The sequence below is a fragment of the Peromyscus eremicus genome, chromosome X (assembly GCF_949786415.1).
Source record: "Peromyscus eremicus chromosome X, PerEre_H2_v1, whole genome shotgun sequence".
NCBI lineage: Eukaryota > Metazoa > Chordata > Mammalia > Rodentia > Cricetidae > Peromyscus > Peromyscus eremicus.
In genome coordinates this window covers 133980365-134000440 of record NC_081439.1, presented here as the reverse complement: position 1 = coordinate 134000440, position 20076 = coordinate 133980365, and the positions used below count along the sequence as shown (strand labels likewise).

General features: G+C 39.6%; 1 protein-coding gene across 2 annotated transcripts in view; it reads right to left on the bottom strand.

The window, feature by feature from the left end:
• Positions 1-283: 283 nt before the first annotated feature.
• Positions 284-20076, bottom strand: part of Vamp7 (vesicle associated membrane protein 7) — a 58142-nt gene continuing 38349 nt past the window's right edge. For both annotated transcript variants that reach the window (XM_059250908.1, XM_059250909.1), the window contains exons 6-7: positions 1363-1455; positions 284-469 (exon numbers count right to left, since the gene is read on the bottom strand). In XM_059250908.1, coding sequence (XP_059106891.1) covers positions 401-469; positions 1363-1455 — 162 coding nt within the window. In that variant the 3' untranslated portion in view covers positions 284-400. The remainder of the gene's footprint in view (positions 470-1362; positions 1456-20076) is intronic.

Genomic DNA, 20076 nt, shown 5'->3' with positions numbered 1-20076 from the left:
TAGTAATAAAATCTGTCTCCCAATAATTTTGTGTGAACATACAAAATTCCTAGAGAGTTTTAGCAGATAGGTTGTAAGATTGGTGGTTTCGACCTTGGCAAAAGCTTTGTGTGTTAAAAACAAAAATGTCTAAGATGAAGGTTTTACTTAACAGACCAAAGAAACAAATGCTATTTCAAATATACTTCTGTAAATAATGGTTCAATATGAAGTTCATTAAAATAAACTATATGGCAGGACAAAAATAAATCTAGAGGCATATAATTCTATTAAAACAAGAAAAAGTGAAAAGAAGATTAAAGAAACTGGCAGATATTTTCTGAGAGTAGTGAAAAGCCTGAGTCACATGAATTGCCTTTATCTCCTTTTACACTTGTATCCTTGGTTAATGGTAACTTTCTTATTTCTTCACACAGCTTGGCCATGTAAACCCACCACAGAGAGGTGATACAATGATATAGATGAACACCTGGAAGAAGAAGGAGGCAATTTTACTTACATGACTCTAGCACAAGGTTCATGTAACCAATAGTGAAACTATATAAAAAGAGGTATTATTTGTGAGGAAAGATTTTATTATTTTCTGTTATAAAAAGGATGGATTCTAAAATACGGTGGGATGTACAGTTTCAGAGTTTGAGCTTCAATCATGAGTCTGGATCAATGCAAAAACACATAGTGCATAGCTAACAAATGTTTGTTGAGTAGATGAAATCACATATTAGTTCCTATATAATTCTGTGTATAGAATAAATTAGTTGAAAGCTAATAAAACTGTGTGTGTTGTGGTGAGTGTGTGTGTGTGTGTGTGTGTGTGTGTGTGTGTGTGTGTGTGTGTATGGGTATGCACACCTGTGAATATATATGCAGAAGCCAGAGTACCTCCAGTATCTTCCTCTACTGCTTTCCTATTTATTTTTTGAGACCAGGTCTCTCACTGAATAGCTCTCTTTTTCAGCTAGGCTACCTAGCTAAAAAGCTACTAGGATCTACATGTCCACACCACACATGCTGGAGTTACAGGCATGCACAACTACGCCTGGCCTTTTAGGTGGGTATTGGAGATTTAGACTGAGGTCCTCTTGCTTACAGAACAAGTGCTTTTAAACACTGAGCTATGTCCTCAACCACAGTTTTATTTATTTCAGTATGTACAAAAATTCTCAACAGGAAAAAAGGAATTTAAATGGAGATGATACTTAATGCTGATTTCACAAGAAAAGATATTTCTTAGTCATGTGTTTTACAATTAAAAGTTGAATGTAGCCCACTTCAGAATGTCACTCAATAAGTAAGAATACCATTAACAAATATCTTCAAGAGTGAAAAATAAGCTCATATATTAAAGAGACAAAAACTTACAATTGATACGATGATGATGATGATAGTAAGCTTGATATTCTTCATACACATGGCTCGAGCAAGATTTCTGCTGGTAGTTTTGAAAGTTACAGACTAGAAAAAGAAGTAAGTTGTTTTATTCTTGGCACTGGCTACATGATTCATAGTAACAATCTGCAAGTTTTTATTTTAATCAATTATCTTACTTTTATGGTTCTAAGAATTGAACCCAGGGTCTAGATCATGGTAGACAAGCATTCTACTACTGAGCCATACTTACATTAATTCTGTTTAAATTCAAATGTCCCTTTTTCCTTCCTTCTCTTTTCAAATAGAGACTGGTCATTCAGAATCAGTAGTTAGCCAGAGCAGAGTTCTTTGAAACCTATAATAAGCAATATGAACTCACTGGCAAGGCTTCACTTCTTTTCCTTCTCTATGTAGCAATGCACATAGTGTTGAATGAATAAGTGATTCCTTAGGGGAAGAATATTTCCCAATTTAAATTTTTAATAAGAAAGACTCACTCTGCAAGCATATTAGTTTATTCTATCCAATATGATCTTTAGGCTTTGAACCATAAACATAAATCTGTTTCATTTTCCTAGGAACATATGTATTTACTTGTTAAGTGCCAAAAAACCCACAGGAACACATTTCTTCAGTTATCCATCTTCTTTTGCATCATAATTATCACAGTATATATTAAAGCATTATATATTAAAGCATTTTCACCAGGACACAAGCCATTTAAAACAAATAGGTAAACAAATAACAAAATATACTAATTACCCAGCAATTCTACTCCTAAGTATATTATACAAAAGAGGTATGTGAAAGTTCAGTAAAAATGTTTGGGCTGTTTTTCATACATAAAACTGGAAACTACTAAAATACCCATAAACCACAATGAAATATTATATAATAATTTAAACAATTTACTAATATATTTATGTAGTCAATCTATATATCATGGATTTAATGTCACAATTTTGACAGAAAGAAAAACAGAGTATATGTTACAGCTTTTTCTTATATTTTTTGGAGACATGGTCATATGTGTTCTGGTGGAAGGTCCACCTCAACTCCCCTCCCCCATCTCTTTCCCCAAACCTACGCTGCCCCCCCCCCAGCCTGCCAAACATAGCTCCTTCCCCAGAGATGATCAGACCACTCCAACAGGGTTTTTAGACTGCATCCCAGAAAACACACACATGGTTTTCCAGTCTCTCATCCCTATTGCCTTTCTGGGGGTGTGGAGAATCACCTGGGAATGCTTTACCCATTAAACCGGGGCTTTTTCTAATTCAGTCTGACTTGGACTGCTGCATTGGCAGAGAAGACTATCAGGGTACAAAAACTTTTCATCTGGAGGTCCCACCGAGGGGGGGTTGATTTTCCCCCACCAGCCTGGGGCCACGTGGTGGGAAAACACCCCTCTCCCCCATACCTGCTCTCCCTCAGACTAAGATCAGCTTTTGGCTGGATAAGTTCTCCTTTGCAAGTCATTGCCTTAGAGGCCCAGGGCCTACTTTGATTTTTGGCGTGTCTTGCTAAAGATGCAGCCGTGCCAGGCCCCCGACCCATTCTGGAGCAAAAGGCTGCCTTTGTTCCATGGGACCCCTTCTCCAGAAGACATTCTGTTGAAGGGAATTTCCCACACCCCTGTTTTTGACCCAAGGCCTACCACAGTGGATGCATTGTCCTAGGCTTTGGGTCCCCAGCATAGACTTGTGAAATGGGCACCTGCCATTCAAAGCCTGATCCCCAAATGCTCTTGGGGTGTCGTTGACAAACTCTATTCAAATTGGGGCTGTATAATACCATCTGTCCTGAATACTTGATTTCTCTGAGTACTAAGGCCTGGCCACAATATGCCCTTGATAACCTGTAAACGAATTTCTAAATGGTCTTATTAAATAAAAAACACAGAGCCAGAAATATGGGTTAAAGTCTTAGAGAGGTCAGAGAAATATGGAAAGCCAACAGCTAACCTCACCAACTCCACAGCTTCCAAGGAGAGTGACTTCCTGTCTACTCAGGGCTTATGTGTCTTGCTTTTCTGCCCTCTCATTGTCTCTTAGCCCAGCTACCTCACTTCCTCTTCCCACACAGCTCTGTCACTGTCTGTCTGTCTAGACCTCCACGTCTCTATGTTTGGTACTGGGATTAAAGGTGTATATCACCAAGCTTGGCTCTGTTCCCTAGTGTGGCCTTGAACACACAGAGACCCTGCCTGCTAAGGGATTAAAAGTGTGCACTGGCTGACTTCTTTGTTTACTTAAAATGGTGGGCCTCTTTCCCCTGATCTCCAGGCAAGCTTTATTTAGTAAAACACAAATATTACCACATTTCCCCTTTTTTTGGTCTAATAAAAATAAAAGTTATAACTAATATAAGAAAAACTATATACAATAAGTACAATAACTATATACAATATATAACTATATCAACAATGCCTAGTCCATTTGCATTTGATAAATTCAGAGAAAATATTCCATTATCTATCCTATTTTGGTGAGACCAAAATATACCTAATTCACTTTCTACCCTAACTTATATTAACAACGGAAAACACTTATGATGTCTTTCAAACTTCTTAGTGAGTTTCTTTTCTGAATTTCTTAACAAGGAAAACTGTAACTATAACTATCTAACCTTCAACTACCTCAGAGACCCGAGAAAGAAATAATATTACTTAGTAAAACAGGAAGTACAAACAAGCAACTTCTAAAAAATGAGTTATGACAGAAACAGCCAGCTGCCTGGACAGTCACCCGAAGTTTGTCTGCACGTTGGGGCATCATCTTTGGCCTATAGGCTTAGCATATCTGACAGACTCATTTGTGAAATAGGATGTACACAAGGCCTACAGCTCAATCTCACATTCGGTGAGAGTAGTCCATGTACCAGAAACACCTGAATTCCACTAGTGTCATGTCATGATTCAGGATTTTAAATTCTGGAAATTGCTGGTGTTTTTGGAATTTGGCTGCTCACTCTTCTCAGCTCGTGGGTGGCTTCATCTCTTTTATTAAATGCCAGTCTACCATTGAGAGGTTAGACTCCATCAACCTAGTTACTCCTTCAAGAATAACTGTTTCAGCTACTGTTCCACTGCACACCAGAAGCCATCGGTCCACTGCCTGTTTAGCTGCCTTCGAAGAAAAGGGCACTGTACCTTTTCCGGATTGCAAAGGTCACTTCAGCGATGGTGCCAGATTGTCCTGGCCTCAGAGGATGGCTGTTGCTAAAGCCACAACCACACTTGTCTTGGCAAGGATCAGTAGTTCTTTGTTTTGTGTCCTGTTTGTCCATTTTGGATAGCATACTGTCAGCAGTCGATGTAAGAGCACTCTTGCCCAGTAGCTAACTTTTGCCACTATAAAAGTTAATTCCATATGCAGTTTCTTCAATGCCCATATCTTCTCTGAAATAGATTGGTGCTGCTAGGAGCAGACATGTCTCATTGTCATAAAAAAAAGAAAAAAAAATCTAAAAAAAAAATCTGTTATTAAAACATTTTAAATGCCATATTTTATAGATCTCTGAAGGGTTTGAAGACGACCTGTCTATCTAAAATATATCTCTGCTTGAACCTGAAAACACACCTAACATGACTACGAGTTCGATTGTAATGTATAACATTACATTTCTTTCTAACATTTCTAAATGAATGTCTAACTTTCATTTCTTTATATCCTAATAGTTGGTAATAATAATATTCAATGATTAGCAAATTGCATTACATTGTTAAATGAACTGTATAGGTACAACATCCAGAACAAGCTTAGAAATATACGTACAGCATTTTCTAACAATATCAATCTCAAATTTTGTATCAATATATATAATTTGTACACAATATATAAAAATCCAATGCAATGTAAAATATTTAAAACTAGTAGTTAGTTGCCTTTCTAAAAGTAGATTCAATAATCTACCTTATAATCTATATCATGTGTACATCCTCTCTTTTTTCTTTTCAGAATAGATTCAATAATCTACCCTTTATTCTATCATTTCTATATCTATTTTTAATGGATTCAATAATCTACCACTTATCTACATCCTCTTTTTTTCCCAAACAAAAACCTTAAATCTAATCTCCTTTGTTTAGCTTCTTTCCTGACCATTAACAATAACAACTTGTAACCAACCATCCTAAATAATGACAATTATCCCAAACCCAAAACCCATTGAAAGACCATAAACCACCTGCCCCACCACTTGGGAATGTGGGCGTCGTGTTCTTAAAATTGCTTCCTGCTGTTTGTGGGTGAAGGCATCTTTAAGGGATCCTGAAAAGAAAAATTTTGGGTTAATTGTCAAGTTCCAGAGTGGTAGCTGTATCTTTTGTTGTTCAGTCTCTGTATAATGCAAAAGGGCAGGGCTTATCTCAAGTCCTCACTTGAATAGTCTGTGAGGCTGGATCATCTCAGTTAGCCATTTCATAATTGTTCTGAGCAGTTTGTAGTCCAAAGCTGATCTTTTGGAGGTGTTTATAGCTTAGTGGTATTATTATTGTCCATGTGGAATCCTCATTGTAGGGCCCCATCATTTTTTCTGGAGACTTCAAATTCCCTGTTAGGCCTGGTCATGATTCCCTGCAGAAAATTGATAGAGACTCCAACACAAAAAAACATGTATAGGCAGCTAAATGAAGCCTTTTTTCTAGAATGAGTTCGTACTCTATATGACCATTAATATCATAACAAAAGTTTAGAATATATATATTAATCTTATGAATTTTGATATAAAATTCATACCTTAAGAAAAGTTTAAAGAATCAAAATAGAACCAAAGAACTGAGATTAGTGGCAATAGAATAGTCTCTTAATTTTTTGGTTTTCTTCTGTCCCATATCAGATGGCTCTTTCTTCTGACATGGTACAGAGATTTTGCATTTTCCTTTTAACAACATGCTTAGGTTTAGAGAAGGAGAGAGCCATGATCCAACTCCAAAGCCAGCTTTAATTTTTAATTGAAGTGGGACTACAAAAAGACCATTTGTATTAAGTGTCTGTAGAGAAGAGCAGAAACAAACATTTAGGAAGACTCATGAAATTTTATATGTGATATACCAATAGGCCAATTTACTCTTTTTCTTGGGACATTTTTTTCTAGATGATTTGTCCATTTTCTTCAGATGTCTCATTTGTCCAGTGTTCTTGAGATTCCTTAGCATTCATTTTCCTAAAAGAAAATAAAACAAAAACCCTTCCCCAAGCCTAACTTTGGGGAGGTTCCCTTTTGGCAAGTTATACCTGATTAAATGAAAAGCATTTGTTAGTGGTATAAGTTAATTTAAATAGAATGGTCTTCTAATTAAGAGGTCTCTCTTGTTCAAATCAAACCTTTATCAATTTTGATGGTATTCACAGCTTATCTTCTCCTGTAGAAACAAAAGTAAAACCTCATCCCCAACATAACCCATATCCTGGTTTCCATTCTGGGGTCATCACATCATTAAAGTATATAGGCTGATTTAATTCTGTAGTTTTTTCTATTATCCAATGTCTCTCTGCAGTTGTTGTTCCTTTCTCATTGGCATTGAGAAAATTCAAAGTTAATAAAGCATTATGTAATCTATTTTGGGGGATTTTTGTTACCCGTGTTTATTTAGCATATCCTTTAGAGTTTGATTTGATCTTTATGTGACTGCTTGGCCTGTAGGATTATGTGGTATGCCTGTAATATGCTTTATATTGTAATAAGCAATCAAATGTTTCATTTTACCAGAGACATATGCTGGACCATTGTCAGTTTTAATTTGTGTATGGACATAACTTCTAGCAAATGAGTGATTACAGAATCAGCTTTTTCAGAACTCAAAGCAGTTGCCCATTGATATCCTGAATAAGTATCAATAGTGTGGTGTTTATATTTCAATTTTACAAATTCTACAAAGTGAAACACATCCATCTGCAAGATTTCATAACTCTGAGTACCCTTAGGGTTACATCCTGCTGGTAGGGAATCTGACTGTAAAAAGAACAAGTAGGACATTTCCTTATAATTTCCATGGCTTGTTGACAGGTTATGGAAAAATCCTTTTTTAAACCTTTACTATTGACATGATTTTTTTTTATGAAATTCTGAGGCCTCCAGCACATTTCCTATCAATAATTTATGTGGGTTACATATAAAGGATGACTCCTTTTCCTGATTGCATCTTGTAATTGAATAAATAGTGAAGTTAATTCTGACTCATCAGGGATAAATTCTGCAGTCTCAATATGTAATACTATTCTTTCAGCATACTGAGAGTCAGTAACTAAGTTGAGAAGTTCTGAAAAATCCATTAATACCAACAGTTCTGATTTTTTAACTGAATTATAAGGACTTTGAACCACTTTACTTAAATTTTCTGATTTGTAACCTGCCTTTCCTTGTTTGTTGGCATCTGTATAAAATGAACAGGCTCCAGATATTGTAGTTTCCCAAACAATTCGAGGCAGAATCCAATCAGCTCTCTTTATAAATTCAATTCTATCGCTTTTGGGATATTCGCTGCTAATCTCTCCCCAAAAATTACTGCAAGCTCTTTGCCAAGGTTCACTTTCTGCCCATAATTTGTCAATTTCATTCTTAGTTAAAGGTACTACAATTTCTGATGGGTCTATTCCTGCTAATTGATGAGGTCTCAATTTCCCTTTTAAAATCAAGTCAGAGATCTTTTCCACATAAGTTTTTAATTTTTTACTCTGTTTATTTGGTAGAAATATCCATTACAATATAATATCTTCCCTCTGGATTAAAATTCCTGTAGGAGAATGCTTAGAGGGTAAAATAACCAAAATGCAATCAAGCTTTGGATCCACATGATCCAAGTGTCCTTCCTGTACTTTCTTTTCCACCAAGGCCAATTCTCTATCAGCTTCAGCTGATAATTCTCTTGGACTATTTAAGTCCTTGTCACCTTCTAAGGTTTTGAACAAATTACTCAGTTCATCATTTTTTACCCCAACAACAGTTTGTAGATGGTAAATGTTCTGAATAATCTTTGAAAGTCATTAGGAGTCCATAATTGATCTCTCCTAATTTGCACCTTTTGGGGTCTAAATTTTTGTAGACCTATTTTATATCCTAAATAATTACTACAATTTCCTCTGTATTTTTTCAGGAGCAATCTGTAATCCCCAACAAGGCAAAATTTTCCTTCTTCAAACATTCTTTCTAAAGCATCTGTATTTGAGTCAGTTAGTAAAATATCATCCATGTAATGATAAATTATAGATTTAGGAAATTGTTTATGTATTACTTCCAATGGCTGTCCTACAAAATACTGGCACAGGGTTGGGCTATTCAACATTGCTTGTGGGAGAACCCTCCATTGATATCTCTTGATGGGCTGAGAATTATTATAAGTAGGCACTATGAATGCAAATCTTTCTCTGTCCTTTTCTTTTAAGGGTATTGAAAAGAAACAGTCTTTTAAATTGATAATTATAAGAGGCCATCCTTTAGGTAACAGAGTAGGCAAAGGAATTCCAGATTGTAGAGAGCCCATTGGCTGAATTACTTTGTTAATTGCTCTTAGGTCTGTTACCATTCTCCATTTACCAGATTTTTTTTTTCGGTTTTTGGAGACAGGGTTTCTCTGTGTAGCTTTGCGCCTTTCCTGGAACTCACTTGGTAGCCCAGGCTGGCCTCAAACTCACAGAGATCCACCTGGCTCTGCCTCCCAAGTGCTGGGATTAAAGGCATGCACCACCACCGCCCGGCCACCAGCTTTCTTTTTAATAACAAATACAGGAGAATTCCAAAGACTGGTTGATTCTTCAAGATGTTGAGCATTTAACTGCTCTAGTACCAGCTCCTTTAAAGCTTGCAGTTTCTCTGTTGTTAAAGGTCATTGCTGAACTCATACAGGCTTGTCTGTTAACCATTTTAAAGGTAGAGTGGTTACTGTCTTTGAAAGATCAACAGTTGTTGTCCCTTGTTCTTGTACAATCTGGATGGCTGGTGACCGTTCTTCATAATACCTCCTAATATTTCTCTCAGAAACATGTGTTAGTTTATGGTTTGTTTCTAAGGTTGGAGGAATGTTAACCTTAGTATTCCATTGTTGTAATACATCACGGCCCCATAAATTCATAGCTATATTAGCTACATATGGCTTTAATTTTCCTCTCTGTCCTTCTGAACCTATACATTCGAGCCATCTTACGCTGTTTCACTTGAGATAATGTTCCAATCCCTAACAGCTGAATATTTACCTCCTGAAGAAGCCAATTTGGATGCCAAAATTCTGGTGCAATTATTGTAACAGCCGCACCTGTATCTACTAAACCTTCCAAGGGAATGTCATTTATTTGTATTTTTAATTTTGATCTTTGTTCATTTATAGAAGTTTGCCAAAAAAATTTGCTTTATGGTTTCTCCTGAATTTCCTATTCTCTCTGCTATAGCTGTTCTATCACCCTGAGTAGCCTGGTTTATTCCAATAGGCATTTGGTTATTTAATGGCTCTGAGAAGGGATTTCTTCTGTGATGGTGGGGCAGGACTGAACTGAGTTTGCTGTGGGGGCCTGCATGAGGCCCCTCTGGGAGTTTCCCGAGGGCAGAGGCAAAGGATTACCTTGTCTGTCCCTTGTTGATCTACATTCATTAGTCCAATGTTTGCCTTTGCCATAACTTCTGCATAAACCAGAAGGGAAGGGCATTCTGTTGCCATTGTTCCTTGAAGAAACATTGTTTCTAGAAATGCCCTGTTTATATTCCCTTTTCAAATGACCTTATTTACCACAACCAAAACATCTGATATTATTTTTCCTCAAAGCTTTTGAAATTACCTCTCCTATCCACATGTCATGGTCATGAGACTCAATATTAATTGTATCCCTGATCCAATCCTCCATGAGTGCTGATCTGGCCTTTAATGGCCTGATTATTCTTTTGCATGCTGCATTTGCATTCTCAAAAGCAAAAGATTCAATTATTATCTGTCTAGCTTTGAATTTGGTATCATTCTATTTACTGCTGAAGACAGTCTTTGTAAGAAATCTGTGAAGGATTCTTTTGGGCCTTGTATAACTTTTGTAAATTACTCAGTTTTCTTCGCTGCTTCCTCAATTCTGTCCCATGCATTCATGGATGCCGTGCAGCATAGAATTAAGGTTTGGTTATCATATAAACATTGTCTTTGTATATCAGTGCATTTGCCTTCTCCAAGAAGCTGATCCTGGGAAATTTCCATACCTCTAGTCCTACGTTGTTATATTGTTTTAGCCTCCTCTTTAAACCATGTTCTCTATTGTAATTGTGTTCCAGCCTCTAGGACAGCTGTAATTAATTCTTTCCAGTCCTGAGGGATAATTCTATTACAAGTTGACCATGAGTTTAACATCTGCTTTACAAATGGAGAATGTATGCCATATGATACTACAGCTTCTTTAAATCTCTTTAAATCTAACATTTCCACTGGAGTCCAATTAGCTTGTACATGCCCTTGAGCAGGTAGTTCCTGTAAGGTTACTGGATAAATTAAGTTTGGTTGTTTGAAAACTGGCTGTCTCTCTGTAACCACATAATCAATCCTGAAATAATTTCACCTTAAAATTCTTCTGTCTAGGTCTGAATTTCTCTGTTATTCATTTTAACAGGTTTTTCTAAAGTCAATCATGAGTTAAGTTCACCTTTAAATTCTCCTGTCTGGGTCTGAATTTCTCTATGATTCATTTTAACAGGTTTTTCTAAAGCTTTTATCTTTGCAGTTAAATTGACCAACCTTTTAAATGCTAAAATAAAAATGATTAAACAAATAATATTCATAATTGATGTTACATACATCCCATCAACATTAATTATTTTCTCATTTAATTGTTCCATTTTCAGACTGCCTAATGTGTTATCAAACAAAGAACAAATTCCTTCCCTTGTAAAAGTGTTTCCCATTTTTTAATGGAGGGGGGGATTCTCTTTTAACTAATTTCACCCTTTAAGATATCTTAATTGACTTACCGTCTGTTGACTGCGTAGAACAGTAGAAGTCTGAGGGAATTTCAAAGCAGCTACCTAGTGTGGTGGCAATCCGAAATGGGAATCCAGAGAGAGAGAGAGAGAGAGAGAGAGAGAGAGAGAGAGAGAGAGAGAGAGAGAGAGAGAGAGAAAGAGCGCCTACCACCCACCGGGAGAAAAAAAATCTAAAAATCTAACAAAAGTCCAGCCACGTGCTCTGGCCTGAGTCGTGCAACCAGGCCTGAGCCAGGAGGTTTGTAAGCCCACAAGCAGTCCGGCCGCGCATAGCTCTGTCAGCATGCAGCTCTGGCTTCTTGCAGCTCCGGTGGAGCTGGGGCCCCCAAGGCCACAGGCAAGTGGCTTTTTTATGAATTACTGCCCCACAGTTGGACGCCAAATGTAAATGAATTTCTAAATGGTCTTATTAAATAAAAAACACAGAGCCAGAAATTTGGGTTAAAGCCTTAGAGAGATCAGGGAAATACAGAAAGCCACCAGCTAACCTCACCTCACCAACTCTGCATCTTTCAAGGAGAGTGACTTCCTGTCTACCCAGGCTTATATGTCTTGCTTTTCTGCCCTCTCATTGGCTCTTAGCCCAGCTACCTCACTTCCTCTTCCCACAAAGCTCTGTCACTGTCTGTTTGTCTGTCTAGACCTCCAGGTCTCTATGTCTGGTACTGGGATTAAAGGTGTGTGTCACCAAGCTTGGCTCTGTTCCCTAATGTGGTCTTGAACACATAGAGACCCTGCCTGCTAACGAATTAAGGGCGCGTGATGGCTGACTTCTTTGTTTACTTAAAATGGCTGGCCTCTTTCCCCTGATCTCCAGGCAAGCTTTATTTATTAACACACAAATAAAATATCACATTTCAGCACAAATAAAATATCACCTAAATAACCAATCAAGATGGCCTCCTGAGGGAACCTTACAATTTTCCATCCTCTGCAATCCTGAAAATTTTTGTCAGCTTGGAGATAATTGGACAGAACTGCCCTATGCCCATGGTTTTTGGGTTCTGGATTCTTGCTCTCCCTGCAGCAGCCAGTGTCTCACAGCGCTAGTCTTGTTGGCTAGGGTCACTGCACCTCCAGATTCCCCCCATCTGGGAACTGGGACCTTGAAAATTCTGCTTTGACCATGGTGCCAGAGACACTGGCCCTTCCCCCACTTCCCCTGAACTCTACCTACCCAACCCTCTCCTATGGGGCTACATGTTCCATTCAGTGGCCAACATTCCTCACATTCCTCCCTCTATCTACCCCTCCCCCTTCTTCCCCCTCCAGGGCAAAGGTTGAAGACCAAATTCTTCCTCCTCACCTGCCTTCCTGTTCTCCCCCCCCCACTCCCCCATCCCCCAATGCCTCAACCTACATCCTGGTCCCAATCTACACACTTGCCTAACGCCCCTGAATTTTCCATGGTTTCTTCTCATACTTGATTTCACCAGACTCCTGCCCTCCTCTGCCCTCTCTGAGAGGTAGCTGGAGCCAATGGAATTGTTCGAGTCCCCAGAGAAGAGACCTCATGGTTTGTTGACTCAACCATACCTCAAGGTATGGAAATGATCTCGGACAAAGTTGTTAATTTTGATAAGCTCCGAGAGATTACATAGCTAGCTGATGAAAATCTGGCCATTTTTCTAAACCAGTTATAAGAGATCATGGTTCAATATACTTGTCTTGACCCAGCCTCCCCAGCAGGAGCCAAGGTCCTGACCACCCATTTCATTTCTCAGTCAGTGCCAGATATTAGAAAAAAAAAAGGCTGAGGAAGGTCCTCAAACTCCCCTACAGGAATTGGTGAAAATGGCTTTTAAAGTTTTTAATGATAGCTGAGTCATCCTGACAGACAAGGCTGAAACAGAAGGTTATGCTTTAAGTCCAAGCATTAGCAGCTGCCCTGAGGCCACCAGGGCCCCCACAAAGGGGACAAGGGAAGTCAACCACAATCCAAGTCAACTCCACCAGAAGCTTGCTTCAAATGCAGCCAATAGGGCCACTGGTCATGGCATTGCCCTGACCCCCAGCTGCCCAGGAGGCCATGCCCTGTCTGCCAACAACCTGGGCACTGGAAATCCGAATGCCCCTGTGTGGGCTCATCCTCTATGCCACACCACAGAGGTCCAGCCTCACCAACATCAGCAACTGAAACTCTTCTAGCCTTTAAACTCCTAAGACTGACAGAGGACTGACGCAGCCTAGAGTTGGTGACTCCCATTGTCCTCTCCAGACCTAGGGTGACACTGCAGGTAGTAAGTCCACTGACTTTCTTTTGGACACAGACTATTCTGTTTTGACACCTCACTCAGGTCCTACAGTTCCCTCACCAATTTCTATCATGGGGATGGACAGGACCCTTTCCTTCCCACTTAGGACCCTGATACTTCCCTGCATTCTTGCAGGGCAATTCTTCTGACACTCTTTTTCCAGTCATACCTGCTTGCCCTGCACCTCTGCTTGGTCATGATATTCTCAACTGCTTTGGGGCCACACTCACTCTCTCCTGAGTATTTCACAGGTCCATTCACGGGGGCTCTCCAGATATGTCAGCCTCTGCACCAGCTTTGAGGACACAAACCCGGCGAGGACTGGCAGTGTCATGGAGCTCCTATCAGAAGCTCTCAACATCTCCTGGAAGCTCCACATTCCCTATCACCCACAATGCTCAGGAATGATTGAGAAGGCCAATGGACTCAGCAAACAACAGCTCACCAAGCTCTCCACTGAACTCAGGTTACCTTGGCCTTCCCTTCTCCCCATTGCCCTTATCTGCCTCCAGGCCACCCCATGCTCTCCTACAGGTCTGAGCCCTTTTGAGCTCCTTTATGGGAGGCCCCTTCTTCCTCAATCACCACCTCCCAGCCCAAATTCCCCGACTGGCCAGGTACCTCCCCTACCTTTCCGTTCTAAGGTCCCTTCTTTGTTCACATGCTGACATATATCTCCCTGCTCCAACACCAACAGACCCAATTGCCCCTGATCCTGCCCCACTCTCTCTGGGGGACAGAGTACTCCTCAAACAGCTAGCTCCTAAGTCTCTTGAGCCCCGATGGACAGGACCTTATACTGTGACCCTCACCACCCCCTTGGCTGCCAAGCTCCTGGGATATCCATGCTGGTACCATCTCTCCAGGCTCAAGCAGGATACATGGTCTGTCCAGCAGCTGGGACCCTCCACCCTCCAGTTTTCCAAGATGTCCCACTGAAGGGCCTATCTGCTCCTCTGCCCTGTGCATTCATGTTTGTAGTACAACTAGGGCAGATGTTAATAATCTATTTTTTCCTAGAAACTTGCCTCCTCTGCTTCCTCAAGAAAGAGATACCAGAATGACAGTTAACTGTATGCTCCTCCACTCATACCTGCTGCTGAATGTGAGCCCACCAACTCCTGACTCCCCCTTCCCCACGTCACCCCATGCCTGCAGGAAGTAGCCAGACTTTAACCAGTGTCCCTATACCCAAAGAGTCTGGAATATTCTGTTGGGGGCTCCACCTCAACTCCTGGCACCCTGGCATCCATATACTCAAAGAGTCTGGAATGTTCTGGTAGAAGAGCCACCTTAACTCCCATGCCCCATCTCTTTCCCCAAACCCACCCCCTCAAAGAATGCCAAACATGGCTCTTCCCCCAGAGATGCCCAAGACCCATAATACCATGGGGTATTTATACTGAATCCCAGAAAACAGACACATGGTTTTCTGGTCTCTCATCCCTGTTTCCTCTCTGGGAGGCTAGAGAATCACCCGGGAATGCTTTAAACCAGGGCCTTTTCTAATTCGGTCTGATTTGGATTGCTGCATAGGTGGAAAGGCCTATCCGGGTGAAAAAATTTTTAATATATTTAGTACTGGCTAGTCTTGAACTTGTTATGAAGCTAAGGACATTAAATTCCTGATTTTTATGGCTACACTTCCAAAGTGCCAGGATTATAGGCATGTGCCACCTTGCCTGGTTTAGGTGGTTGTGCTGGCTAGGTTTTATGCCAATTTGATACATAAGATACAGCGCCCCCCTCCAGCAGGAAGTAGTAAGAGAAGCTACACCCAAATTCCCAAATTATATGTAATTTTACTTTGTTAAGTTTAAAACCTTCCCTTTTGAAAAAAAAAGGGGGGGGGGTTAGTGCTGTGAGATGTTCTGTATGGCAAATGTGTTGCTAATTAGTCAATAAATAAAACACTGATTGGCCATTGGCTAGGCAGGAAGTGTAGGCGGGACAAGAAGGAGAATAAAGCTGGGAAGTGGAAGGCTGAGTCAGAGAGACACTGCCAACTGCCATGATGAGAAAAAGCATGTGAAGATGCCGGTAAGCCACGAGCCACGTGGCAAGGTATAGATTAATGGAAATGGATTAATTTAAGCTGTAAGAACAGTTAGCAAGAAGCCTGCCATGGCCATACAGTTTGTAACCAATATAAGTCTCTGTGTTTACTTGGTCGGGTCTGAGGCTGTGGGACTGGCAGGTGAGAGAGATTTGTCCTGACTGTGGGCCAGGCAGGAAAACTCTAGCTACATTGCTGCATAGGTGGAAAGGCCTATCAGGGTGAAAAAATTTTTAATATATTTAGTACTGGCTAGTCTTGAACTTGTTATGAAGCTAAGGACATTAAATTCCTGATTTTTATGGCTACACTTCCAAAGTGCCAGGATTATAGGCATGTACTACCTTGCCTGGTTTAGGTGGTTGTGCTGGCTAGGTTTTATGCCAATTTGACACAAGCCAGAGATATGTGAGAGGAAGGAACCTCAATTGAGAAAATGCCTCCAGGCTGCCTTAGTTGCTGGCCAGCAGGGAAGACTCCTGTGGGCAGGCTTCTCTACCAAAACCCACCATCAGACCCTGAAATCTGTAAGACCCATTCTCTACCCCAAACCCACCCATCCACCTGTGACCTAAATGGTTCCCCAAGATACCAAATCCGACAGCTCAGACTGGACTAAGAGCAGCTCCCTGAGATACAGAATCCCTTGGCTCCAATTAGACTAACAGCTACGATTGAATCAATAGTGGCCCCCTGAGACACAGGCACAGCAAACACAGAGTGGACCAAGAGCAGCTTGCTCAGACACAGGCACTTCTTGCACCTATTGGAGAAAGAGATGGATAGATGACAGTGTAAAAATACATACAACAACATAAAGAGCAATATGGCACCACCAGAACCTAGTGGTTCTACAACATCAAGACCTGAATATCACAATGGAGAAGAAGAAGAAAGCAACCTTAAAAATAAATTTATGAAGATAATAGAGGCCTTTAAAGAGGAAATGAAAAAATCCCTTTGAAATTGAGGAAAAGACAAACAAAAAATTGGAAGAAATCAATAAATCCCTTAAAGAAAGCCAAGAAAACCAAGAAAGGGCAATTAAACAGGTGAAGGAAACAGTTCAAGACCTGAAAATTGAAAGAGAAACGATGAAGACACAAACTAAGGGAATGCTGGAAATAGAAAATCTGAGTAAATGAACAAGAACTACAGATGCAAACATAACCAACATAATACAAGAGATGGAAGAGAGAATCTCTAGCATGAAGGATACGATAGAGGAAATAGATTCGTCAGTCAAAGAAAACACTAAAGTCAAAAAAGTCATAACACAAAACGTCCAGTAAATCTGGGACACCATGAAAAGGTTAAACCTAAGAATAATAGGAATAGAAGGAGAAGAATACCAACTCAAAGGCACAGAAAATATATTCAACAAAATCATAGAAGAAAACTTTCCAACTTAAAGAAGGAAATACCTATGAAGATATAGGAAGCCTATAGAACACCAAATAGACTAGATCCCCCCCACAAAAAAATCCCATCACCACATAATAATTAAAGCACTAAGTATACAGAATAAAGAAATAATATTAAGAGCTGCAAAGGAAAAAGGCCAAGTGACTTAAAAAGGCAGATTCATCAGAATAACACCTGACTTCTCAATGGAGACTGAAAGCCAGAAGATCCTGGACAGATGTTATGCAGACACTAAGAGACCACAGATGTCAGCCCAAACTACTATACCCAGCAAAACTTTCAATCACCATAGATGGAATAAACAAGACATTCCAAGACAAAACCAGATTTAAACAATACCTATCCACAAATCCAGCCCTATAGAAAGCACTAGAAGGAAAATTCCAACCTAAGGAAGTTAGATGCACCCACAAAAACATAGGCAATAGATAATCCCACAGCAACAAATCCCAAAGAAGAGAAAAACCACACACACTACCACCAAAAGTTAACAGGAATCAACAAACACTGGTCATTAAAATCAATGGACTCCATTTGCCTATAAAAAGATACAGGCTAACAGAATGGATAAGAAAACAGGATACATCCTTCTGCTGCATACAAGAAACACAGCTCAACTTCAAAGACAGACACTACCTCAAAGTAAAAGGTTGTAAAAAGACTTTCCAGTCAAATGGACTTTAGAAGCAAGCTGGTATAGCTATTTTATCTAACAAAATAGACTTCAATCTAAAATCAATCAAAAGAGATTGGGAAGGACATTACGTTTCATCACAGGAAAAATCTACCAAGATGAAGTCTCAATTCTGAACATTTATGCCCCAAATACAAGGGCACCCACATATGTAAAAGAAACATTAGTAAAGCTTAAAATACAACAAAACCCCACACACTAATAGTGGGAGATTTCAATACCCCACTCTCACCAATGGACAGATCTGCCAGACTGAAACTTAACAGAAAAATAAGGGATCTAATAGATGTTATGACTCAAATGGACTTAATAGATATCTACAGAACATTCCACCCTAACACAAAAGAATATACCTTCTTCTCAGCACCCCATGGAAGTTTCTCTAAAATTGACCACATATTGGGTGACAAAGCAAATCTCAACAGATATAAAAATAATTGGAATAACCTCCTGTATTTTATTGGACCACCATGGTTTACAGTTAGGTTTCAACAACAACAAAAATTACAGGAAGTCTACAATCTCATGGAAACTGAATAATGCTCAACTGAATCACCATTGGGTCAAGGAAGAAATAAACAAAGAAATTAAGGACTTCCTAGAATTCCATGAAAATGAACATACAACATACCCAAACTAATGGGACACTATGAAAACAGTTCTAAGAGGAAAATTCATAGCACTAAATGCCCACATAAAGAAGTTGGAGAAATCTCACACTAGTGACTTAACAGTACACCTAAAAGCTCTAGAAGAAGAAGCAAAGTCACTCAGGAGGAATAGACACCAGGAAATAATCAAATTGAGAGCTGAAATCAATAAGATAGAAATAAAGACAACAATACAAAGAATCAATGAAACAAAGAGTTGGTTCTTTGAGAAAATCAACAAGATAGACAAATCCTTATCCAAATTAACCAAAAGGCAGAGAGAGAACATTCAAATTAACAAAATCAGAAATGAAAGGGAGACATAACAACAGACAACGAGGAAATCCAGAGAATCATCCGGTCATACTTCAAAAACTTTCCTCCAACACGGCCACATCTACTCCAACAAAGCCACACCTCCCAATAGTGCTACTCCCTTTGGGGGCCATTTTCTTTCTTTTTTTTTTTTTTTTTTTTTTTTTTGGTTTTTTCGAGACAGGGTTTCTCTGTATAGCTTTGCGCCTTTCCTGGGACTCACTTGGTAGCCCAGGCTGGCCTCAAACTCACAGAGATCCGCCTGGCTCTGCCTCCCGAGTGCTGGGATTAAAGGCGTGCGCCACCACCGCCCGGCTTGCCATTTTCTTTCAAACCACCTCACCCACTAAGCCATCTTGCCAGCCCTACTATTATGATTTGAATATAAACCCCTACACACACAGGGGTGTGGTGATATTTTGTTTGTGATCTAACAAATAAAGCTTGCCTTAAGAGCAGAGTGCAGAGTTAAGCCACTAGTTAGCCATAGAGGCTAGGCAGTGGTAGTATACACCTTTAATCCCAGAACTCAGGAGGCAGAGGCAGACAGATCTCTGTGAGTTCAAGGCCAACATGGGCTTCACAAGATTGATCCAGTCTAAAAGAGAAACAGAGCTAGGCAGTGATGGCATACATCTTTGATCATAGCACTTGGGATCTCAGGCCTTTAATCCCAACACTAGGGAGGTGGAGACAGGAAGTGATATGGCTGGGCAGAGAGAGGAATATAAAGTGGGAGGAGACAGGAGCTCAGCTGTACTACACAAAATTGGAAAATCTAAAAGAAATGGACAATTTTCTAAATAGGTATCACATACCAAAATTAAATCAAGACCAGATAAACAATTTAAATAGATCTATAACCACTAAGGAAACAGAAATGGTCATTAGAAAGTCTCTTAATCAAACAAACAAAAAAACAAAAAATCCCAGGACCAGATGGTTTCAGTGAAGAATTCTATCAGAATTTCAAAGAGCTAATACCAACATTCTTCAAATTGTTCCACACAATATAAACAGAAGGAACATTACCAAACTCTTTTTATGAGGCTACAGTTACCCTGATACTAAAACCACACAAAGATGCAACAAAGGAAGAGAATTACAGACCAATCTCCCTCATGAACATTGATGCAAAAATACTCAATAAAATACTGGCAAACCGAATCCAAGAACACACCAAAAAATTATCTACCATGATCAAGTAGGCTTCATCCCAGGGATACAAGGATGGTTCAACATATGAAAATCTATCAATGTAATACACCATATAAACAAACTGAAAGAAAAAAAACACATGATCATCTCATTAGATGCTGAAAAGGCCTTTGACAAAATCCAATACCCCTTCATGGTAAAGGT